The sequence below is a fragment of the Somniosus microcephalus genome, chromosome 5, assembly GCF_052327205.1.
Source record: "Somniosus microcephalus isolate GS21.2 chromosome 5, FLI_Smic_1.0, whole genome shotgun sequence".
NCBI classification, from domain to species: Eukaryota; Metazoa; Chordata; class Chondrichthyes; order Squaliformes; family Somniosidae; genus Somniosus; species Somniosus microcephalus.
In genome coordinates this window covers 29,655,853-29,680,906 of record NC_140991.1, presented here as the reverse complement: position 1 = coordinate 29,680,906, position 25,054 = coordinate 29,655,853, and the positions used below count along the sequence as shown (strand labels likewise).

At 46.9% G+C, this 25,054-nt stretch overlaps 1 protein-coding gene across 6 annotated transcripts in view; it reads left to right on the top strand.

Moving 5' to 3' along the window:
- LOC147116981 (5'-AMP-activated protein kinase subunit gamma-2-like) overlaps positions 1 to 25,054 on the top strand; it is a 564,967-nt gene that overhangs the window by 423,709 nt on the left and 116,204 nt on the right. For all 6 annotated transcript variants that reach the window (XM_085987492.1, XM_085987491.1, XM_085987493.1 and 3 more), the window contains one exon: positions 16,461 to 16,512. In XM_085987492.1, the coding sequence (XP_085843618.1) occupies positions 16,461 to 16,512 (52 nt within the window). The remainder of the gene's footprint in view (positions 1 to 16,460; positions 16,513 to 25,054) is intronic.

The following is a 25,054-nucleotide window of genomic DNA, read 5'->3' as shown; positions in this document are numbered from 1 at the left end:
CGTCAGCAAGTCCCCTTTAGCCTTGTCATGCATATTTGAATTGGTCTTATCGTCATCCATCTCAGAATCTGAGCTGATAGCTTGCACCGAATCCTCCTTCATTATGGCTTTTAGGTAGTGCCATTCCATGTCTATTTTCTTAATCCACTCCCGTCCTAGAAGTGGTGGTCCTCCCTCAGGTAATACGTACAAATTCATTCTTGGGTGTTCTTTCCCTCTATCTCTCACCTTGACTCTTATTTTCCCCATGGGGTATACATTATGCCCCGTGTATGTCTGTAATACGAACTTGGTATTTCTCAAAGGTATGTGAGAGAATAGCCGGTGGTAGTCCCTTCGGTTGATGACTGATAGAGCTGATCCAGTGTCCAGCTCCATTCGTACTTGGACTCCAGCTATTTTTAGTACGACCCAAATCGTTTGTAGATCAGTTTCTTTCCCCACATTGTGGATCTTCAGACTACCCAGCTCCTGGTTGTTTGGGTCTGAGTCTGAATTCTGTTCGTCTGAACTCTTTTCAGCCACCTTGTGTACCTTGTTGTACTTTTCTTGTGGTGGCTTCCGTTGATTGTTGGTCTTTTTCCCGGACCTGCATACCTTCGCGATGTGACCCAGTTTGCCACATTTCCGACACTCTTGGTTCTTAAACCAGCAGTGATTCTGGTCGTGCGTGGTCTTCCCACAACGGTAGCATTTTGTTCTGCTCGAAGTAATTTGGTCCACCCCGAGTGCCGCCGCCTTTAGCTGCATTTCGGCCGTTCCTTTCGCTGCGGTTTCGTGTGATGCAGCTATGAGGACAGCCCTGTCCAGTGTGAGGTCGTTTTCTTCCAGTAGTCGCTTCTGCGTTCCTTCTTTGGACAATCCGCATACGAACTTGTCCCGCAGTGCCTCTGTCAGATTCCCTCCGAACTGGCAGTATTTCGCTAGCCTACGCAGTTCGACCAAGTATTCCGCATTGCTTTCGTCTTTCCTCTGCGTTCTTGCATAGAATTTGAATCGCTCAGCCAGCATCAACGGTGTGGGGTTCAAGTGGTCCTTCAGCACAGCCACAATTTCTTCGAAGGTCTGATCCGCTGGTTTAGCTGGTGCTATTAGATGCTTCAAGAGCCCGTATGTTTTTGCCCCCATCGAGTTTAGCAATGTTATCGCCTTGTCGTCTTCCTCTATTTTGTTGGCTTCGCAATAGATCTCTATGCGTTCCACGTACGTGGCCCAGTCTTCTATTTCAGAATTAAAGTCGTTAATATTCCCTCGCTTAGGCATTTTTCTTCCCTTGGGAGCAGCACCAGTATTTCTTTAAGTATTATTTATTATCTTCTTTTTTTTCTAAAATGGCGGTTTTCCTGCGAAAATGGCGGTTTCCCGCTCTTCCCTTCTCTCTCTCTCTCTGCCCACTTCAATGGCAGTTAAGATGGCGGTTCTTTTCCCGCGAAAATGGCGGTTTCCCGCTCTTCCTTTCTCTCCCCGCCCACTTCAATGGCGGTTTCCCGCCTCTGTCGTCTTCTCCGCCTAATGGCGGCTTTCCGCGTTTCTCCCTGGTGTAAGGGGTACGCTTTCCCCACAGCGGACAGGTTCAGCCGCTGGGCTGGCTCTCGCACAGCTCCCCTTACTCGGCTCTGTCTTTTCCTCCCGCCCGCACGGCTCTACCGGCGCTGGGTACACCCCGTTAACGGAGGACAGTTCAGCCGCTGGACTGGCTCTCGCGCAGTCTCTCTCTCCCCGTGCTCGGCTCTGTCTCTCCCTCTCCCGCACGTTCGGTTCTACCGGCTCTGGGTACACCCCGTTAACGGAGGACAGTTCAGCCGCTGGACTGGCTCTCGCGCAGTCTCTCTCTCCCCGTGCTCGGCTCTGTCTCTCCCTCTCCCGCACGTTCGGTTCTACCGGCTCTGGGTACTCCGTAGGTGGAGAACAGTTCAGCCGCTGGACTGGCTCTCGCGCAGTCTCTCTCCCCGTTCTCGGCTCCTGTTCGCTCTCCCACTCCCGCACGTTCGGTTTTGCCGGCTCTGAGTACCCCGTTGGTGGAGAACAGCTCAGCCGCTGGACTGGCTCCTCGCAGTCTCTCACTCCGCACCCGGCTCTCACCCGCACGGTTCCCGTTCGCCTCCCCAGCCCTCTCGCAGACCGGTGTTTCCCTCCCCGGCTGCGGCTGGGTTTCTCCTCCCGCGCCTACTCGCAGGCTCAGCGCATCGTGGCTGCGGTCGCTGCCCGGATTTTTCCCGCCGATCGCGGTCCGGCTGTCACCCGACGCCGTTGGACCTGACTTTTGGCCGGTACAGCTCCCCCTCGACCGAGGTCGAGTGCTCTGCCCTTCTCCTCCGGATACTTCTACCCCTTCCCCTACTCACAGTCTCTTCGGCCGCCTTGTTTCTTGCTGGTCGGCTCACTCCACACCGTGGTAGCAGGGTAATCAGTGCCTGTTGCTGATGAAGCTTTTGTTGCTAGTCTTCCAGCTTCTGTAAAGTACCACACTTTCTGTTGTTGTAGCCTCGTGTTTTCTTTTGGTAGCACGACGAGGGCGGTTGCCTCTCTTCGACGCTCTTTGTTACTTTGCTATTCTTGCCGCAGGGTACGATCGGACTCGTCGCCACTGTAAAGTCTGTGGGTTGTGCAGTAAATAAATACACAGACTTTTGAAGTACAAACAAACAGGTCTTTACTATTCAGAGGTCAGGGCGAATCTGCCCTAGTTATCCTGTAACATCACTTATATACTGGTGTGGTCACTGTCGGTATTACCGTATACAGAAGCCAATCAAATAGTGCCACACCTAAAGTAGTTCTCTTAAAGGTGAACGGTTACACTCAATCGTTCCCTTAAAGGTAGACGGGTACATACACTACATGGTGAGAGAGAAAGGAGGGGGGGGGGAGGGGGAAGAGAATCTCTGCTGCCGAACTGAACCGCGTCAGGAGAAGAAAATAAAAATTAAAAGTCGATTTTGTGTTTATATCGGCTGATGAAAGTTGACGTTTACGGGCTGCCGAACTGAGCCGAAAAGAAAAGAAAAATTAAAAGTTGAATTGGTGTTTCTCTCAGTTTATGAAAGTTACTATTTAGGTGCAGAATGCTTCTGTGCAGCTTCCGGGTTTGTTGGCAGCAGTCACTCTTTCAGTGACATTTTCGAAGAAGAGCAGGGGATTTTTCCCCGGGGTCCTGGCCAATATTTATCCCTCAATCAGCATCACTTTAAAAAAAAAACCAGATTATCTGGTCATTATCACATTGCTGTTTGTGTGGGAGCTTGCTGTGCGCAAATTGGCTGCCGCGTTTCCTACATTACAACAGGGACTCCGCTTCAAAAGGTACTTCGTTGACTGGGAAGCGATTTGGGATAGAAGATAGGAGCAGGAGCAGGCCATTTGGCCCCTCGTGCCTGTTCTGCCATTTAATGAGATCATGGCTGATCATCCAAACTCAGTACCCTGTCCCTGCTTTCTCCCCATACCCCTTGATCCCTTTAGCCTTAAGAAATATATCTAACTCCTTCTTGATGTGCTGTGGTCGTAAAAGGCGCTATATAAATGCAAGTTCGTTCTTTCTTTCATATTTCATCTTGGATTGAATTATCAATAGTTGGCGTTTTACATGGTGGTTTGAATTCTCCACTGTTTTGTTAAAACTATAAACAGTTGGTGAAATTCCTTTGCTCCATTGTTGTTGCTCCTCTTATCCACCATCCCAATTATCCACCAGTAATTTCCACAGGACAAAGCCCTGCATGAGGCATCGCCTCATTTCGCAACTTCTTTTTGTTATTTGAGTTTCATTTCCTCTTGGCAAATAAGAAAGAACTCACATTTATAGAATGGCTTTCACAACCTCGCTAATCACGTCCCAAAGCGCTTTACAGCCAATCAAGTACTTTTTGAAGTGTAGTCGCCTTGGTAATTGTACGAAATGCAGCACACAACAAAATCCCACAAATTGCAATGCGATGATGACCAGATAATGTTTAAAACTATATATTTCTTTTTGTTCTTTGTATTGTACTGTGACGAAGGTAAGATACAGCAAGCAATTAGGAAAGCAAATGGTATGTTGATCTTTATTACAAGAGGATTTGAGTATAGGAGTAAAGCCGTCTTACTGCAATTATATAGGGCCCTGGTGAGACCACACCTGGAGTATTGTGTACAGTTTTGGTCTCCTTACCTAAGGAAGGATACACTTGCCATAGAGGGAGTGCAACGAAGGTTCACCAGACTGGTTCCTGGGATGGGGGGGATTGTCCTATGAGGAGAGATTGAGTAGACTAGGCCTATATTCTCTCGAGTATAGAAGAATGAGAGGTGATCTCATTGAAACATACAAAATTCTTACAGGGTTTGGCAGGGTAGATGCAGGGAGGATGTTCCCCCTGGCTGGGGAGTCTAGAACCAGGGGTCACAGTCTCAGAATAAAGGGTCGGCCATTTTAGGACTGAGATGAGGAGAAATTTCTTCACTGAGGGCGGTGAATCTTTGGAATTCTCTACCCCAGAGGATGCTCAGTCATTGAGTATATTTAAGACTGAGATCGAAGGATTTTGGATATTAAGGGAATCAAGGGATATGGGGATAGTGCAGGAAAGTGGAGTTGAGGTAGAAGATCACTCATGATCTTGAATGGCGGAGCAGGCTCGAGGGGCCAAATGGCCGACTCCTGCTCCTATTTCTTATGTTCTTATCATACTTGTTAGACCAAAATGTGGAGACTCGCGATAATCTGCCAATTTCCATTATGCACTAGGGGGGGTAAAGGGGGTTTCTAGGTGATGGTATACAACATATGTGCTTTTAAACTATTCTTGCATTTTGTTTACATGCTACCTCAGTGGCAGTACTGCATGATGCTGCTAGATCCTCTTGGATTTGAAGTGACCCTCGGCCCCTGGCAGTTGAGTCCTGATGTGGACCAGCTTCAGGCTTTACCACTTCTGAGACTTCAGGGACAGGCTGGTCTGGACGCTTCCTGCCACTTGTGTAGGCATTGGCAGGGCTGGCAGGAGGGTCCAGCACTTTCTATAGCCGCCCTTTGCAGGATTTGTAGGACTTCTTCCTCATTGAATTGGAGGACAATTGTTGGGGTCTTTTCTCTTTCTGCTGTTATGGTTGTTTTCCCCTGCAACCAAGGTAGAATAAGTGAAAAGTTCCAATTATCAAGGTGCCATGCAGCCCATATTGGGTGTCCTGACACGTATGTGCAGCATGCCGAATTAGATGGGAAGATATTTTTGGGATAGTTTTACTACGGCTCATTGGCGCCAGACTCTGTTGAATATTGTCTTAATGTTAAATGCAGTTACCTTCACCATCTAGGGGAGGTGATGTTTTCCATGATGTATATCAGTGTATTTAACTTTTGTGATTTCCGGTACACAGAAGGCAAAAAGTTTTTGTGTATATTTTAATGAATACTTTTAAAAAGACCAGTTAGCTGGATTTCTAAATGGCAAGGTGTGCTTGTGCAACCTTGGCGAATTCCTTGAAGAAATAATAGAGGATAGGAAGAAAGACCTGCATTTATACAGCGCCTTTCATGACCTCAGGACATCCCAAAGCGCTTTACAGCCAATGAAGTACTTTTGAAGTGTAGTCACTGTTGTAATGTGGGAAACGCGGCAGCCAATTTGCGCACAGCAAGCTCCCACAAACAGCAATGTGACAATGACCAGACTAGATGAAGGAAATGCAACAATATGGAATAAAGGGAAAAGTGGCCACATGGTCGGAGGGAAGAAAATAAATTGTAGGGCAAATGGAAGTTTCTTGGAATGGGAAAATGTGATGAGTGCTGCTCCGCAGGGATGTGTGTTGGGACTGCTCTTATTAACTATAATCAAATTCCCTGTTGAAAGTTACTATTGAATCTGTTTGCACCACCCTTTCTGGAAGTGGCTTCCATCATAAGAAGAACATAAGAACATAAGAAATAGGAGCAGGAGTAGGCCAATCGGCCCCTCGAGCCTGCTCCGCCATTCAATAAGATCATGGCTGATCTGATCCTAACCGCCAATCTACTATCACAGAACCATCTCCTGAATCTAACAGAATTAGACACACGAAATAGGAGCAAGATCAGGCTACACGGCCCCTGGGCCCGCTCCGCTACCCACAGGGCCATGTCCGATCCGAACCTAGACTCATGTCCAAATTCCTGCCCGCTCCCCGTAACCCTTAATTCCCTTTACTTCTAGGAAACTGTCTATTTCTGTTTTAAATTTATGTAATGATGTAGCTTCTACAGCTTTTTGGGGCAGCATATTCCATGGACCTACCACCCTCTGAGTGAAGTAGTTCCTCCTCATCTCAGTTTTGAAAGAGCAGCCCCTTATTCTAAGACTATGCCCCCTAGTTCTAGTTTCACCCATCATCGGGAACATCCTCGCCGCATCCACCCGATCCAACCCCTTCACAATCTTTTATGTTTCAATAAGATCGCCTCTCATTCTTCTGAACGGTGGCACGGTGGTTAGCACTGTTGCCTCACAGCGCCAGGGACCCGGGTTCGAATCCGGCCTCGGGTGACTGTCTGTGTGGAGTTTGCACATTCTCCCTGTGTTTGCGTGGGTTTCCTCTGGGTGCTCCAGTTTCCTCCCACAGTCCAAAGATGTGCGGGTTAGGTTGATTGGCCATGATAAAAAATTGACCCTTAGTGTTAGGGGGGATTAAATATGTGGGGTTACGGGGTTACGGGGATAGGGCTTGGGTGGGATGGCTGTCGGTGTAGGGACCGGGTGCTAGGGTTTGGATGATCAGCCATGATCTCGTTGAATGGCGGAGCAGGCTCGAAGTGCCGAATGGCCTACTCCTGCTCCTATCTTCTATGTTTCTATGAACTCCAATGAGTAGAGTCCCAATCTACTCAACCTCTCCTCATATGTCCATCCCCTCATCCCCAGGATTAACCGAGTGAACCTTCTTTGTACTGACTCGAGTTGTGTTGAAGTTACAGAGCGTAGATGTCTATGTGCTGCCACAGCTTGTTGCTGCTACACGGAGTTAGAAGCATCTGTCTTGGCTTGTGGTGGCTCTAGCCTGTAGCTTTAAGTTCAGCCCAGACTGCAAATACACTGCTTTTAAAGTATGTGTTTGTGAGACTTATAGCACTGACGAAAGGCCATCGACCTGAAACGTGAACTCTGTTTTGCTCTGCGTAAAAAAAATTCTCTTCATCTCACGTCTGGTTCTTTGGCGGTTTTGAATCTGGAATTCTCTGCCACAACCAGTTAGGATCATAGAGTCTGGCAGCACAGAAGGAGGCCATTTGGCCCATCGTGCCTGTGCCAGCTCTTTGAAAGAGCGGTCCAATTTCATCCCACACCCCAGCTTTCTCCCCATAATCTTGCAAATTATTCCTCTTCAAGCCCATGTCCAATTGCCTTTTGCAAGTTCTTATGGAATCTGATTCCGCCACCCTTCCAGGTAGTGCGTTCCAGATCTGAACAATTCTTTGTGTGAAGAAATGTCTCCTCATTTCCCCTCTAGTTTTTTTGCCAATTATTTTAAATCTATGACTTTTAATATATATATATAAAATAAATAATTTCAGAATAAGGGGCACCCATTTAAATCGAAAATGAGGAGGAATTTCTTTTCTCAGAGGGTCGTGAATCTTTGGAATTCTCTTCCCCAGAGGCTGGGCCATTGAATATATTTAAGGTGGAGATAGACAGATTTTTGAACGATAAGGGAGTCAAGGGTTATGGGGAGCGGGCAGGGAAGTGGAGTTGAGGCCAAGATCAGATCAGCCATGATCTTATTGAATGGCGGAGCAGGCTCGAGGGGCCAAATGGCCTACTCCTGCTCCTGTTTCTGATGTTCTTATGACCTCTGGTTATCAACCCACTTGCCAGAGCCAATAGTTTCTCCCTAATTGCGCTATCAAAACCTCCCAGAACCACGATTGGGTTCCTCTTGTCCTCACCTTTCACCCCACCAGCCTCCACATTCAACAGATCATCCTCCACCATTTCCGCCACCTCCAGCGTGATCCCACCACCAAACACATCGTCCCCTCACCTCCCCTTTCAGCATTCCAAAGGGACAGCTCCCTCTGCCACACACTGGTCCACTCCTCTATCACCCCCAATACCACCTTCCCGTGCAAGTGCAGAAGATGCAACACATGCCCTTTTACCTCACCCCTTCCCACTGTCCAGGGCCCCAAACACTCCTTCCAGGTGAAGCAGCGATTTACTTGTACTTCTTGCAATCTAGTATACTGTATTCACTGCTCTTGATGTGGTCTCCTCTACATTGGGGAGACCAAACACAGATTGGGCGACCACTTTGCGGAACACCTCTGTCAGTCCGTAAGTGTGACGCCGAGCTTCCGGTCGCCTGCCACTTTAATTCTCCGCTCCACTCCCACTCTGACCTCTCCGTCCTCGACCTCTCACACTGTTCCAACGGAACTCAACGGAAGCTCGAGGAACAGCACCTCATCTTCCAATTAGGCACTTTACAGCCTTCTGGACTCAACATAGAGTTCAAGAATTTCAGACCATAACCTCTGCCATTATTTTTTTTATTTATTTAATTTTCTCTCACATGGCAGCTGTTAATGATTCTGCCATTGCCATTTACACCTCATCTAGAGTCATCTTTTGTTTCTTAACTTGTCCCATTACCAGCTCCTTTTGCCTTGCACCATCATCCCTTTTGTCTTTTAATCTCTCCTGCCTTCCATCCTATCACAGGCCTTCCCTTTTGTTCTTTCCTCCCCTCCCCCTTTTCGCTGCCCCTGCACTTGCTTCATCTCCAACTGCACTGTTCCATCTCCAACTTTTTCCAGTTCTGACGAAGGGTCACAGACCTGAAACGTTAACTCTGTTTCTCTCTTTCCACGGATGCTGTCTGACCTTCTGAGTGTTTCCAGCATTTTCTGTTGTTATTTCGTTCCATCGAAACCTCTCATAATTTTGAAGCAGAATCCATAAATTATTTTATAAAAAAATTGGATAGTTCCTTAATAAACAGGAATATTAAAGGATGTGGACTTTAGGGAGTGGGATTGTACTTTGTGATGGCTCATGTGGAGAAAAGGACAGGTGCAGACCTAATGACGCGAATGGTCTGTTTGTGTGCTGTAACATTCTGGGATTCCAAGAGGGTGGGGAAATAGAGATTGTTTTGTGCTTCCCCGGGTGTAAATTCAATGAAATCAAAGTTTTATTTGTGTTCATCCTCATTTCTGTCAGTCCTGAATAATGCACCTGCCATTTGATGACACAGTTCCTATTTATAATAAACATCATCTCCAATTTGTCTGCGTGCGATTTATCAGAGTGGTGGAGTATTGCACCTTTGACAATAACTGGATGGTATTCTGAGCAATGAAACTTGTGATCATTTAAGGTTGAGTGTGTGCCATCTGCTCTTTCTTGGGGCATGGGAAGGTGTTTAAGTGGGCACAGAATTTTGTTGCTTGCGACAGCAGTGTTGAAGTTACAGAGCGTGGATGTCTGTGTGCTTGCCACTGCTTGTGGCTGCTACAGGGAGTTGGAAGCACCTGTCTTGGGCTATGGTGGCTCTAGCCTGTAGCTTTAAATTCAACCCAGCTTACTGTATTCATTTAATTACACGAGACTGTAAATACACTGCTTTAAAGTACGTGCTTGTGAGACGTATAGTGCAGTATATCTGCAAGAGGGTTTCCTGAAAGAAGCTGCCCATTCCTATTAGTGATACATTACTGACGCTTTGAAATATGCAGAATAAACTTGATGTGCAATGTCTCTGAGCAAGGTCACCGATCTTTAAGACTGAGTGTATTTATGTAGTGTGTGTATTGTATAGTTTGCATGGCACCATAGAGTAATTCCACTGTTATACCTTGCTTGGAGGAAGTGTAAGTTGGAGATGGGACTCAAACAATAGCACCTATTTTCTGACCTACACTCCATTTGATCATAGAACTGGAAGTGTGGTGAATTTACCTTTTATCTATGGTACTGAGGTACAGGCAGCTGGCTGCCGCGTTTCCTTCTTTATAACAGTGACTACACTTCAAAAGTACTTAATTGGCTGTAAAGCACTTTGAGACGTCCGGTGGTTGTGAAAGGCGCTATATAAATGCAAGTCTTTTTTTTTTTCTTTTACATTGATTTGGGTGCAGGCAGCTCTCTTACTATCCTGGTATTACATAAAATACAGTGTCAGCCGTGGCTCAGTTGGTAGCACACTCACCTCGGAGTCAGAAGGTCGTGGGTTCAAGTCCCACTCCAAGGACTTGAGCACATAAAGCTAGGCTGACACTCCAGGGCAGTGCTGAGGGAGTCCTGCACTGTCGGGAGTGTGCCGTCTTTCAGATGAGACGTTAAACTGAGGCCCCGTCTGCTCTCTCAGGTGAACATAAAAGATCCCGCGGCACTATTTCGAAGAAGAGCGGGAGAGTTATCCCGGTGCCCTGGCCAATATTTATCCCTCAACCAACATAACAGAAACAGATTATCTGGTCATTATCACAGTGCTGTTTGTGGGAGCTTGCTGTGCGCAAATTGGCTGCCACATTTCCGACATCACAACAGTGACTACACTTCAAAAGTACTTAATTGGCTGTAAAGTGCTTTGAGACATCTGGTGGTCGTGAAAGGCGCTATATAAATGCAGGTCTTTCTTTCCAGTGTAATGTACAGTGACTGAGTAGGTGGCAGCTCACTCTCATTGTCCAATTCAGACAGTATATATAATGCTTTATGCAGTACAGTGATGGAAATGCAGGAACCTCTCTATCAGTGTATGTACATATTAAATGCAATAGTGACTGAGGTGCTAACAGCTTTCTCTCAATAGCTGTTGCATTGTGTGTATATTTCCAATGCAGTGTGTATATCTAACAGCATGTTTAACATAGAAACATAGAAGATAGGAGCAGGAGTAGGCCATTCGACCCCTCGAGCCTGCTCCGCCATTCAATGCGATCATGGCTGATCATCCAAATTCAGTACCCGGTCCCTGCTTTCTCCCCATACCCCTTGACCCCTTTAGCCTTAAGAAATATATCCAACTCCTTCTTGAATATATTTAATGAATTGGCCTCCACCGCCTTCTGTGGTGGAGAGTTCCACAGGTTTACCACTCTCTGGGTGAAGAAATTCCTCCTCATTTCTGTCGTAAATGGCCTACCCTTAATCCTTAGACTGTGTCCCCTGGTTCTGGACTCCCCGACCATCGGGAACATCCTTCCTGCACCTAGTCTGTCCAGTCCTGTCAGAATTTTATAAGTTTCAATGAGATCACCTCTCATTCTTCTAAACTCCAGCGAGTACAAGTCCAATTGACCCAATCTCTCCTCATACGTCATTCCTGCCATCCCAGGTATCAGCCTGGTGAATCTTCACTGAACTCCTTCCATGTCGAGAAACATCCTTCCTCAGATAAGGCGACCAAAACTGCACACAATACTCAAGATGTGGTCTCACCAAGGCCCTGTACAACTGCAGCAAGACATCCTTGTTCCTGTACTCAAACCCTCTCGCTACAAAGGCCAACATACCATTTGCTTTCTTAACCGCCTGCTGCACCTGCATGCTTCCCTTCAGCGACTGGTGCACAAGGACACCCAGGTCTCGTTGCACTTCCCCTTATCCCAATCTATTGCCATTTAGGTAATAATCTGCCTTCCTGTTTTTGCCACCAAAGTGGATAACCTCACATTTATCCACGTTATATTGCATCTGCCATGTTTCTGCCCAATCACCCAACATGTCCAAATCATCCTGGAGTTTCTTGACATCCTCCTCACAGCACACACGCCCACCCAGCTTTGTGTCGTCTGCAAATTTGGAGATATTACATCTAGTTCCCTTGTCCAGATCATTTATATGTATTGTGAATAGCTGGGGTCGAAGGACCGATCCCTGCGGTACCCCACTAGTCACTGCCTGCCATTCGGAAAAAGACCCGTTTATTCCAACTCTTTGCTTCCTCTCTGCCAACCAGTTCTCTATCCAAGTCAATACCTTGCCCCCAATCCCATGTGCCTTAACTTTACACGCTAATCTCTTATGCGGGACCTTATCGAAGACCTTCTGAAAGTCCAGATACACCACATCCACTGGTTTTCCCTTATCTATTTTACCAGTTACATCCTCAAAAAATTCCAGTAGATTAGTCAAGCATGATTTACCTTTTGTGAATCCATGTTGACTTTGTCCGATCCTGTCACTGTTTTCCAAGTGCTCTGCTATTACATCTTTTATAATGGACTCTAGCATTTTCCCCACTACCGATGTCAGGCTTACCGGTCTATAATTCCCCGTTTTCTCTCTACCACCTTTTTTGAATAGTGGGGTAACATTAGCTACCCTCCAATCCATGGGTACTGTTCCAGATTCCATCGAATGTTGGAAGATGATCAGCAATGCATCTACTATTTCTAGGGCCACTTCCTTAAGTACCCTAGGATGTAGATTATCAGGCCCTGGGGATTTATCGGCCTTCAGTCCCATCAATTTCCCTAACAGCATTTCCCTACAAATACTGATTTCTTTCAGTTCCGCCCTTTCATCAGACCCTATGTTTCCCGGCATCCCTGGGAGGTTATTTGAGTCCTCCTTTGTGAAGACAGAACCAAAATATGTATTTAGTTGGTCTGCTATTTCTTTGTTCCCCATTATAAATTCCCCTGATTCTGACTGCAAGGGACCTATGCTTGACTTCACCAATCCTTTTCTCTTCACATATCTATAAAAGCTTTTATGTTCCTTGCAAGCTTACTCTCATTCTATTTTCCCCTTCTTAATTAATCCCTTTGTCCTCCTTTGTTGAATCCTAAACTGCTCCCAATCCTCAGGATTATTGCTTTTTCTGGCCAATTTATATGTCCTCTCCTTGGATCTTATGCTATCCCTAATTTCCCTTGTTAACCACGGTTGAGTCACCTTTTTTGTTTTATTTTTATGCCAAACTGGGATGAACAAATTCTGTAGTTCATCCATGCGGTCTTTGAATGTTTGCCATTGCCTATCCACCGTCAACCCTTTGAGTGACATTCCCCAATCAATCCTACCCAACTCGCGCCTCAGACCATCGTAGTTTCCTTTATTTAAATTGAGGACCCCAGTCTCTGAGTCAACTACTTCATTCTCCATCTTCATGAAGAATTCGATCATATTATGATCGCTCCGACCCAAGGGGCCTCGTACAACAAGATTGCTAATTAATCCTTTCTCATTACATAATACCCAGTCTAAGATGGCCTGATCTCTGGTTGGTTCCTCAACATATTGGTCCAGGAAACCATCCCATAAACACCGTACATACATAATACAGTATATGTATATATTTAATGCAATGTGCATATATACCTAATACCTTGTGTGATATATACAAAGTGTGTGTTTATATCTCGTGTATATATACCTTAAGTATAGTGTATGTATGAATATCAAATTCAGTATGTCTCTCTCATAATACATAATGCGGTGTATGTGTATATACTTAAATACAATGGCCATATGCATTCAGGCTGTTGTAACCTATTGCTTATGGTATGCGACGAGTAACCTAGAGGTCGTGAGTTTAAATCCCACCGTGGCAAGTTGTAAAATTGACATCAATAGATTGGATAATTTGTGGGCTAGCATGAGTAACAACCTACCTATGTGGTTGACTCAATGCTCTCAGGGCAACTAAGGATGGGTAATAATACCTTGCCAGTGTCACGCACATCAAGGGTTGCCAACTCTGGTTAGATGTCCTCCTGGAGGTTTCATCATATGACCTCCTATCTCCAATCGCTTTGTCCCCACGCTCCTGCCATTGGTCGTCCAACATGTCCATCCTTGTGGAGAACCACCTTTCCACGCCAGTTGGAAAGCCAACACACTCTTCATTACCTGATTGGATGATTCCCAAAGAGCATTTTTTTCCCCACCTCCAATATTTTTATAAGTAGCAAATGAAAAAAAAACACCATTTCTTAAAATATCCCTATGATTTTTCTCCTGGGTTGCTTGCGGCAGTGTCCAGGAGACAAATCTTTAATTCCCGGAGACTCCAGGAGAATCCCGCAGCCCTATCCAAAGAACAAATTAAAATAAAGTAATGCAGTGCCTTTTTGTATATCTATGGATGCCTATTGCAGTGTTTGTATGTGTATAGCTAATAGTGTGTAATATATCTCTATATATCTAATACAGTATATATATATATAATATGTATAATAATGTATATATTGTGTATATATATCATATATGTAATGCAATGTGTACATTCCTAAATGCAGTGCCTGTAGGGGTGATCTGATCGAAGTTTTCAAGATATTAAGGGGAACAGATAGGGTAGATAGAGAGAAACTATTTCCGTTGGTTGGGGAGTCTAGGACTAGGGGGCATAGTCTAAAAATTAGAGCCAGACCTTTCAAGAGTGAAATTAGGAAACACTTCTACACACACAGGGTGGTAGAAGTTTGGAACTCTCTTCTGCAAATGGCAATTGATGCTAGATCAATTGTTAATTTTAAATCTGAGATTGATAGCTTTTTGTTAACTAACTATATTAAGGGATATGGGGCAAAAGGTCGGTATATGGAGTTAGGTCGCAGATCAGCCATGATCTCATTGAATGGCAGAATGGGCTCAATGGCCTTCTCTTGTTCCTATGTATGTATATCTCTGCATGCCTAATACAGTGCTTGTATGTGTATATCTAACAGTGTGTAATTTTTTTTATTCGTTTATGGGATGTGGGCGTCGCTGGCAAGGCCAGCATTTATTGCCCATCCCTAATTGCCCTCGAGAAGGTGGTGGTGAGCCACCTTCTTGAACCGCAGCAGTCCGTGTGGTGAAAATACTCCCACAGTGCTGTTAGGGAGCTCCAGGATTTTGTAAGCGTATAGCTAATATTTAATACTGTGTGTGTGTGTGTGTGTGTGTGTGTATATATATATATATATATTGTAATGCAATGTGCGCAATCCTAAATGCAGTGCCTGTATGTATATCTATGCATGTCTAATGCAGTGCTGGCATGTGTATAGCTCAGAGAGTGTGCCGTCTCTGTAATACAGTGAGTGCCTGTGCTTTGCTGTGCCCTAAGTGCACTCAGTGCCTGTGCTGTCTCTGTGAATGCACTGAGTTGCTGTGCCCAGTGCCTGTGCTGTCACTGTGAATGCACTGAGTTGCAGTGCCCAGTGCCTGTGCTGTCACTGTGAATGCACTGAGTTGCAGTGCCCAGTGCCTGTGCTGTCACTGTGAATGCACTGAGTTGCAGTGCCCAGTGCCTGTGCTGTCAGTGTGAATGCACTGAGTTGCTGTGCCCAGTGCCTGTGCTGTCTCTGTGAATGCACTGAGTTGCTGTGCCCAGTGCCTGTGCTGTCTCTGTATTGCACTGAGTTGCAGTGCCCAGTGCCTGTGCTGTGAATGCACTGAGTTGCTGTGCTGTCTCTGTATTGCACTGAGTTACAGTGCCCAGTGCCTGTGCTGTGTCTGTGAGTGCACTCAGTGCCCAGTGCCTGTGCTGTGAATGCACTGAGTTGCTGTGCCCAGTGCCTGTGCTGTCTCTGTGAATGCACTGAGTTGCAGTGCCCAGTGCCTGTGCTGTGAATGCACTGAGTTGCAGTGCCCAGTGCCTGTACTGTGAATGCAGAGTTGCAGTGCCCAGTGCCTGTGAATGCACTGAGTTGCTGTGCCCAGTGCCTGTGCTGTGAATGCACGGAGTTGCTGTGCCCAGTGCCTGTGCTGTGAATGCACTGAGTTGCAGTGCCCAGTGCCTGTGCTGTGAGTGCACTGAGTTGCAGTGCCTGTGCTGTGAATGCACTGAGTTGTAGTGCCCAGTGCCTGTGCTGTCTCTGTGAATGCACTGAGTTGCTGTGCCCAGTGCCTGTGCTGTGAATGCACTGAGTTGCTGCGCCCAGTGCCTGTGCTGTGAATGCACTGAGTTGCTGTGCCCAGTGCCTGTGCTGTGAATGCACTGAGTTGCTGTGCCCTGTGCTGTGAATGCACTGAGTTGCTGTGCCCTGTGCTGTCTCTCTATTGCACTGAGTGCTTCAGCCTCAGGTCAGCTCTCGTTCACATTCTGACTGCAGCAAATCCGACTCTTCCAGTATCGGCCTTGTGGTGAGGGGGGGTTTGCGAGCTCAATATCCTTCGTGTTTCCTTTCGCAACGTCTACAGATACAAAAGGGGGAGGGGAATGAAGGCCGGAGGCGGAAAAGTTAATTAAATAAGGACGAGCCGCTGATAAACCAGCTTGTCTGCGGGCTGTGTGGGGGATGTATTTTCTCCCCCCCGCCCTATTCCGGGAGGGTGGGCGGCTCCGACGGCCCGTTGCTGACCCCGGACTCAGACCGAGCGAGTCGAGCGCCGGCTGATCGCAGTGAGTGAGTGAGGCCCGGGCCAGCGGAGCCAACCTCCTCACACACACAATATATATAGATATAGATATATATAGAGAGATACAGAGATAATCTATTAATTTTAATCTTCTCTTCTGTTTCTGCCCTCCTCCTTCCTCTGTTGCTGTTGTCTCCTCAGGTCCAAGGCTCAGTGGAAGGCATGCTGGAGAAACTGGAGCTCGAGGATGAAGGTGAGTACTCATTGCCGTCCTACATGTCCTGCGTGTTTCTGTCCTGCACATTGCTGTCTTGTATGTCCTGCGCGTTCCTGTCCTGCGCGTCGCTGTCCTGCATGTCCTGCGCATTGCTGTCCTGCGTATTCCTGTCCTGCATGTCCTGCGCATTCCTGTCCTGCGCATTCCTGTCCTGCATGTCCTGCGCATTGCTGTCCTGCATGTCCTGCGCAATGCTGTCCTGCATGTCCTGCGCAATGCTGTCCTGCATGTCCTGCGCAATGCTGTCCTGCATGTCCTCATAGAGTCATAGAGTTTTACAGCACAGAAAGAGGCCCTTCGGCCCATCGTGTCTGCGCCGCCCATCCATCCCTGTCCAGTCTAATCCCATTTTCCAGCATTTGGTCCATAGCCTTGTATGCAATGGCATTTCAAGTGCTCATCCAAATGCTTCTTGAATGTTGTGAGGGTTCCTGCCTCTACCACCCTTTCAGGCATTGAGTTCCACATTCCAACCACCCTCTGGGTGAAAAAGTTCCTCCTCAAATCCCCTCTAAATCTCCTGCCCCTTACCCTGAATCTATGCCCCCTTGTTATTGACCCCCCTACTAAGGGGAAAAGTTCCTCTTTATCTACCCTATCTATGCCCCTCATCATTTTGTACACCTCAATCAGGTCCCCCCTCAGCCTTCTTTGCTCCAAGGAAAACAACCCCAGCCTGTCCAGCCTCTCTTCATAGCTGAGGCGCTCCATCCCAGGTAACATCCTGGTGAATCTTCTCTGCACCCTCTCCAAAGCAATCACATCCTTCCTATAGTGAGGCGACCAGAACTGCACACAGTACTCCAGCTGTGGCCTCACCAGCGTTTTGTACAGCTCCATCATAACCTCCCTGCTCTTATATTCTATGCCTCGGCTAATGAAGGCAAGTATCCCATATGCCTTTTTAACCACATTATCTACCTGTTCCGCTGCCTTCAGGGATCTATGTACATGTACACCAAGGTCCCTCTGACCCTCTGTACTTCCTAGGGTCCTACCACTCATTGTGTATTCCCTTGCCTTATTTGTCCGTCCAAAATGCATCACCTCGCACTTTTCAGGGTTAAATTCCATTTGCCACTTTTCCGCCCATCTGACCAACCCGTTTATATCGTCCTGTAGCCTGAGGCTTTCCTCCTCACAATTTACCACCCAACCAATTTTCGTGTCATCTGCGAACTTACTGATCATACCTTTTACATTCTCATCCAAATTATTTATGTAGATCACAAACAACAAGGGACCCAGCACCGATCCCTGAGGTACCCCACTGGACACAGGCTTCCAGTCACAAAAGCAACCTTCGACCATCACCCTCTGCCTCCTGCCACTCAGCCAGTTTAGGATCCAACGCGCCAAGGCACCCTGGATCCCATGGGCTCTTACCTTCTTGACCAGTCTCCTATGCGGGACTTTGTCAAAAGCTTTACTGAAGTCCATGTAAACCACATCCACAGCATTTCCCTCATCCACCCCCCTAGTCACCCCCTCGAAAAATTCAATCAGATTTGTCAGACATGATTTACCCTTGACAAAGCCATGCTGACTATCCCCGATTAATCCTTGCCTCTCCAAGTGGAGACTAATTTTGTCCCTCAGAATTTTTTCCAATAATTTCCCTACCACAGATGTTAGGCTCACTGGCCTGTAATTCCCTGGTTTATCCCTGCTACCCTTCTTGAATAATGGTACTACGTTAGCTGTTCTCCAGTCCTCTGGTACATCCCCTGTGGCCAGAGAGGTTCTGAAAATTTGTGTCAGAGCCCCTGCAATCTCCTCCTTTGCCTCCCACAGCAGCCTGGGATACATCTCGTCCGGGCCTGGGGATTTATCCACTTTTTGGCCTGCTAAAACCGCTAGCACCTCCTCCCTCTCGATGCTAATATGCTCAAGTATGTCACAGCCCCCTTGCCCGATTTCTATGTCTGCATCGTCTTTCTCCATAGTGAACACAGATGCAAAAAATTCATTTAAAACCCCGCCTACATCATCTGGCTCTACACACAGATTGCCACTTTGGTCCCTAATGGGCCCTACCCTTTCCCTGGTTATCCTCTTGCCCTTAATATACTTATAAAACATCTTAGGATTTTGCTCGCCAGTGTTATTTCATGGCCCCTCCTCGCCCTCCTAATTTCTTTTTTTAAGTATGCCCCTGCATTTTTTATACTCCTCTAGGGCTTCTTCCGTCTTTAGTCTTTTGTAACTGCCAAAAGCCCCCCTTTTATTTCTAATGCATTTTTGTATATCCCTTGTCATCCAAGGTTCCCTTTGCTTGTTGGTCCCACCCTTGACCTTTACAGGAACATGTTGGCGTTGTACTCTCTCTATTTCCCTTCTGAAAGTCTCCCACTGTTTTGATGCGGATTTTCCTATAAGTAGCTGCTCCCAGTCCAATTTGGCCAGATCCTGCCTTATCATATTAAAATCGGCCTTCCCCCAATTTAGAACCCTTATTTCCGGGCCATCTTTGTCTTTTTCCATGACCACCTTAAATCTCACCGAATTGTGGTCACTGTCGCCAAAATGCTCTCCTACTGACACTTCCACCACTTGCCCGGCTACATTCCCCAGAATTAGGTCCAGTACCGCCCCCTCTCTTGTAGGACTTTCTACATGTTGGCTCAAAAAGCTCTCCTGGATGCACTTTAAGAATTCTGCACCCTCTAAGCCTTTCACACTCTGACTATCCCAATTTATATTGGGGAAGTTGAAATCCCCCACTATTATTACCCTATTATTTTCGCACTTTTCTGAGATTTGCCTACATATCTGTTCCTCTATCTCCCCCTGACTGTTTGGGGGCCTATAGTACACTCCCAGCAAAGTGCTTGCCCCCTTTTTTGTTTTTAAGTTCTACCCATATGGCCTCATTAGAGGAACCTGCTAATATATCATCCCTCCTTACAGCAGTAATTGACTCCTTAATTAATATTGCAACACCCCCTCCCCTTTTGCACCCCCCTCTGTCTCGCCTGAAGATTCTATACTCCGGAATATTGAGCTGCCACTCCTGACCCTCCCTCAACCATGTCTCCGTGATAGCAACAATATCGTACTCCCATGTGTTCAACAACAACTTCAGTTCATCCACCTTATTTGCAAGACTCCTTGCATTAAAATAAATGCCTTCCAGCCCTGCCATATTCTCTTTTGCCTTCACATATTTGCTTTGCCTTCCCAGCTGACTTGTTTTTCCCTCTGTATTTGGCTGTAAATCACCCCCTACTATAGCTCCACTCTGTACCCCATCCCCCTGCCAAGTTAGTTTAAACCCCCCCCAGCAGTGCTAGCAAACCCCCCCGCAAGGATATTGGTTCCCCTCTGGTTCAGGTGTAAACCGTCCGACTTGTACAAGTCCCACCTTTCCCAGAAGCAGATCCAGTGATCCAGGAAACTAAAGCCCTCCCCCCTGCACCATCCCTTTAGCCACGCATTCATCTGTTCTATCTTCCTATTCCTATACTTACTAGCACGTGGCACCGGGAGTAATCCAGAGATTACAACCCTTGAGGTCCTGCTCTTTAATCCTTCACCTAGCCCCCTAAATTCTTGCTGCAGGACCCCATCCCTCTTTTTACCTATGTCGTTGGTACCAATGTGGACCACGACCACTGGCTGTTCACCCTCCCCCTCCAGAATGCCCTGCAGCCGCTCAGTGACATCCTTGACCCTGGCACCAGGGAGGCAACAAACCATCCTGGATTCACGTCTATGGCCACAGAAACGCCTATCTGTTCCCCTTACTATAGAATCCCCTACCACTATTGCTCTCCCACTCTTTTTCCCCCCTTCCTGGGCAGCAGGAGCACCGCCAGTGCCAGGAAGTTGGCTGCTGCTGCCTTCCCCTGGTGAGTCATCCCCCTCAACAGTATCCAAAGCGGTATACTTGTTTGAAAGGGGGATGTCCGCAGGGGTTCCCTGCACTACCTGCCTGCCTTTGTTGCTCCGCCTGATGGTCACCCCCTGTGCTGCCCTACCCTGAGGCGTGAACAACTCGCTAAACGTGCTATCCACGAGCCTCTCAGCATCACGTATGCTCCAATGCTGTCCTGCATGTCCTGCGCAATGCTGCCCTGCATGTCCTGCGCATTGCTGTCCTGCATGTCCTGCGCAGTGCTGTCCTGCATGTCCTGCGCTGCGCATTGCTGCCCTGCGCATTGCTGTGCTGCGTATTCCTGTCCTGCATATCCTATGCATTGCTGTCCTGCGTATGCCTGTCCTGCATGTCCTGTGCATTGCTGTCCTGCGTATGCCTGTCCTGCGCATTGCTGTCCTGCATATTTCTGTCAAACATGTCCTGCGCATTGCTGTGCTGCGTATTCTTGTCCTGCGCATTGCTGTGCTGCGTATTCCTGTCCTGCGCATTGCTGTGCTGCGTATTCCTGTCCTGCATATCCTGCGCATTGCTGTCCTGTGTATTCCTGTCCTACATGTCCTGCTTATTCCTGTCCTGCGCATTGCGGTCCTGCATGTCCTGCGCATTGCGGTCCCGCGCATTGCTGTCCTGCATGTCCCACGCATTGCTGTCCTGCATGTCCTGCGCATTGCTGTCCTGCGTATTGCTGTACTGCATGTCCTGCGCATTGCTGTCCTGCGTATTCCTGTCCTGCATGTCCTGTGCATTGCTGTCCTGCGTATTCCTGTCCTGCATGTCCTGCGCATTGCTGTCCTGCTTATTCCTGTCCTACATGTCCTGCGCATTGCTGTCCTACACATTCCTGTCCTGCGCATTCCTGCCCCACAGATTCCTGTCCAGCGTGTTCTTGTCCTATATGTCTGGCGCGTTCCCGCACCGCACGTTCCTGTCCTGCTCATTCACTCAGGTTACAGACGTGTAGAGTGTCAGCAGCTTGCAACCTGCCGCCAGATGTTATAAGGGGGGAAATGGGATTAATTTACAAGGCATTATTGTTGTTATTAATAATGTTCAATATGTTCCCCCCCTCGCCCATTCATGTTCATAAAGACAATTTGCTGAATCTGTGTCGCTTGGGGTGATCAATCGTTACATTTTTAATACAGTTTAAGCTACAATTTCCCTCTTTTTCTGGGGTTTTTGGTTAATATATACCTGTGGCACTGGTGCTTGCTGTACATCAGAAGGGCTTGCATTCACTGCTGTTCATCTGTTTGACTTTCAGTGTTGCGTATGTTCTGTTGGTAGTTGCTGTGCCCTGTTGCTAGCGATCAGCAATGTTTGAGCAAGAACTGTGAATTTTAATTGGAAGGAAAGGATGTGATTATGTACAGTGTAACCATTGATGGATAAAAAGACTAATTGTGTGGTTTGCTCAGATGGGGCCTTTTCCTTCTGCCCCCTGAAGCTGTGAAACCAAAGCAGATGATTAAGTAATGAGGTGTGAGCTGGAAGCTGCAGTCTTTATGAAGTGTATATTTTGAAGAAAAAAATTAAGATTCAGAAATACCACATTGAGCAGACTTTGTAGAGTGCCAGGGTAATCATTAGCTCGAGTTAGTCCCCCAGTCGAAAGCATTGCAACCAAACATTTGTCAAAAAATGCTCTCATTCAAAAGCCTGACGCCTGTTTTGCTGCACGTACAGTGCTTCATTTTGGAAGGGTGGATTAGTGGATGGCTGGATTTATTCTCTTTAAAAAAAAAAAAAAAAAATCAACAGTTTTTCGGCTTAGCTCGGTCATGTTAGGTTAAACATAGAAACATAGAAGATAGGAGCAGGAGTAGGCCATTCGGCGCCTCGAGCCTGCTCCGCCATTCAATGCGATCATGGCTGATCATCCAAATTCAGTACCCTGTCCCTGCTTTCTCCCCATATACCTTGATCCCTTTAGCCTTAAGAAATATATCTAACTCCTTCTTCAATATATTTAATGAATTGGCCTCTATTGCCTTGTGTGGTAGAGAATTCCACAGGTTCACCACACTCTGGGTGAAGAAATTCCTCCTCATCTCTGTCCTAAATGGCTTACCCCTTATCCTTAGACTGTGACCCCTGGTTCTGGACTCCCCGCCATCGGGAACATCCTTCCTGCATCTAGTCTGTCTAGTCCTGTTAGAATTTTATCAGTTTCAATGAGATCCCCTCTCATTCTTCTAAACTCCAGCGAGTACAAGCCCAATCGACCCAATCTCTCTTCATACGTCATTCCTGCCATCCCAGGTATCAGCCTGGTGAATCTTCGCTGCACTCCTTCCACGGCAAGAACATCCTTCCTCAGATAAGGCAACCAAAACTGCACACAATACTCAAGATGTGGTCTCACCAAGGCCCTGTACAACTGCAGCAAGACATCCTTGTTCCTGTACTCAAACCCTCTCGCTACGAAGGCCAACACACCATTTGCCTTTGAAATTGAACACATTTTGCATTCCATTGGCAGGCCTAAAACGAAAAGTTAACTTTCGATTCAATTTTTCATTTTAATTGAAAATGTGGGGGGGTTTTTTGTGTCTGTGTGTGAATTGAATATTTCAATTAAATCTAAATGACAGAAGCCTACTAAATGACAGAAGCCTACTTAATCAGAATAAAACAAATTCTGTGCGCAAAATATTTTTTCCGCTGCGTTTTTTAATATTTTACAATCACACATGTATTTTACTGTACAATGTGTTGCAGTTTAGCCCTCGCTTTTAAACACACAGCTGGTTTGCCACTACATCTTGTTCTGGAATTCTGTGGGCACAGAGGATTAAAAGTAGCTGGTTTGAAAATGTTTGCACGACATCCCAAATTAATTCTGAGGCGTGGTCATCGACCCGCGAAACGTTGGCTCTGTTTCTCTCTCCACGGATGCTGCCCGACCTGCTGAGGGTTTCCAGCACGCTCTGTTGTTATTTCAGATTTCCCGCATCCGCAGTATTTTGCTGTTGCGTCCCAAATTAATTGTTCATTCAGCAGCATCGATCTAAGTGAAAGAAAATGCCTGAATAGCAGTGATTGATTTCCAAAATGTGCTGTCTGTTCGGGTGGGAGGGGGAAGAGTCGGCGTCTTGACAGTGGGTGGATTTCTAGTTGCATTAATTCACTTGCTTTCCGTGCTTGACTGTTGTATTAAATATGATCAGTAATTCTGTGCAGGTGGAGCAAAGGGGGCAGTGATTTGGTTTATTTGGAATCCCGTGCATGCAGTCAACAAAAGCAAGTTCTTGGAATGGCAGATCAAAAAAATTATCAAGAGAGATCAGTATGTTGTAGAAACGCACTTGAGAAATTGACTTCCTGTTCAGTCAATCCTCCCCCGACTCCCACCGAAAGAAGTGTGTTTCACAGCTCTTGTGGGGATAGGAATCATTCAAATTTGTAATTTCTCAGCAGCAGGTATCTCAATGTGTGTGTCCTGCCTAAAGCTTTGGATATTAATTTATTTTGTGAGCCCAATTTGGAACCATTCTACGTGTCTCTGGAGTTGACGGATGATCGTTTCTCCTGAGAGTGCTGACTCATGCTCGATTTAAAGTTTCATAGGCACTTGGCTGCTGTCCGATATTTCATCCAAGCGGCTCGACCTTCGAGTGTAAGGCTGTCGAGTATGTCTCAGTCTTGACTCCCGTCTCCCACCTCGATTGGGGCACGTCTCCAGCAGGGGAGGACATTTATATAGCGCCATTCACAACCTCGGGACCTCCCAAAGCACTTCACAGCCAGTCAAGTACTTTTGAAGTGTAGTCTCTGCTGTAATGTAGGAAACGCTGAAGCTAACTTGCATACAGCATGGTCCCACAAACAGCAGTGTGATGATGACCAGATAATCTGTTTTTCTTATGTTGGTTGAGGGATAAATATTGGTCAGGACACCAGGGAGAACTCCCCTGCTCTTCTTCAAAGTAGTGCCGTGGGATCTTTTGCGTCCACCTGAGAGAGCAGACGGGGCCTCGGCTTAACGTCTCATCCGAAGGATGGAGTGCAATACCGCGATGAAAAGTTAAAGTTCCCCTGATGCCTTAGTGGGTAAATGCAACCTGTCTTGTCTGATATTTGGCTGTACAGACCGTGAGGTTACTAGGTCCAAACCCGCTCTGCACCCAAAGGAGAGAGCAACTGTTGGCCTCCATGACTCTGGGTTAGGTAGAGGAAAATTCGGAGGGGATTCCTACTGCTGATCTCTATTCCGTGACCTGCATGGAATGGTTCTCCCTCCGCACCTTTTCTCCCCCTGCCCTCCGCCCCCTAGTCAAGTGGTCTCCTCATTGGAGGCTTGCATCTTTGGAATGAGCGAGGTGCTGGATGGCAGCTGGCACCTGTGAAACTATAATCAAGCATATATCAACATCTTCAGGGCAGGAAAGAGAGGGCTGAAAGAATAAAATCACACCAATTTCACTATTACAGGAAACTCTTTTATCTGGCACCAACGGGACCGGCGTGGTGCCGGTTTATCAAAAAGTCCGGATTACCGAGAGGTATAGTAAAAGGTACGAGAGCTCCGTACACAGCAACAAATCCAGGCTTCCCTGTTGCTTAGCAACAGGTGCAGGAACCCGACCACAAGATCCAAGCGTCCCTGTTGCTTAGCAACAGGTGCAGGAACCCGGC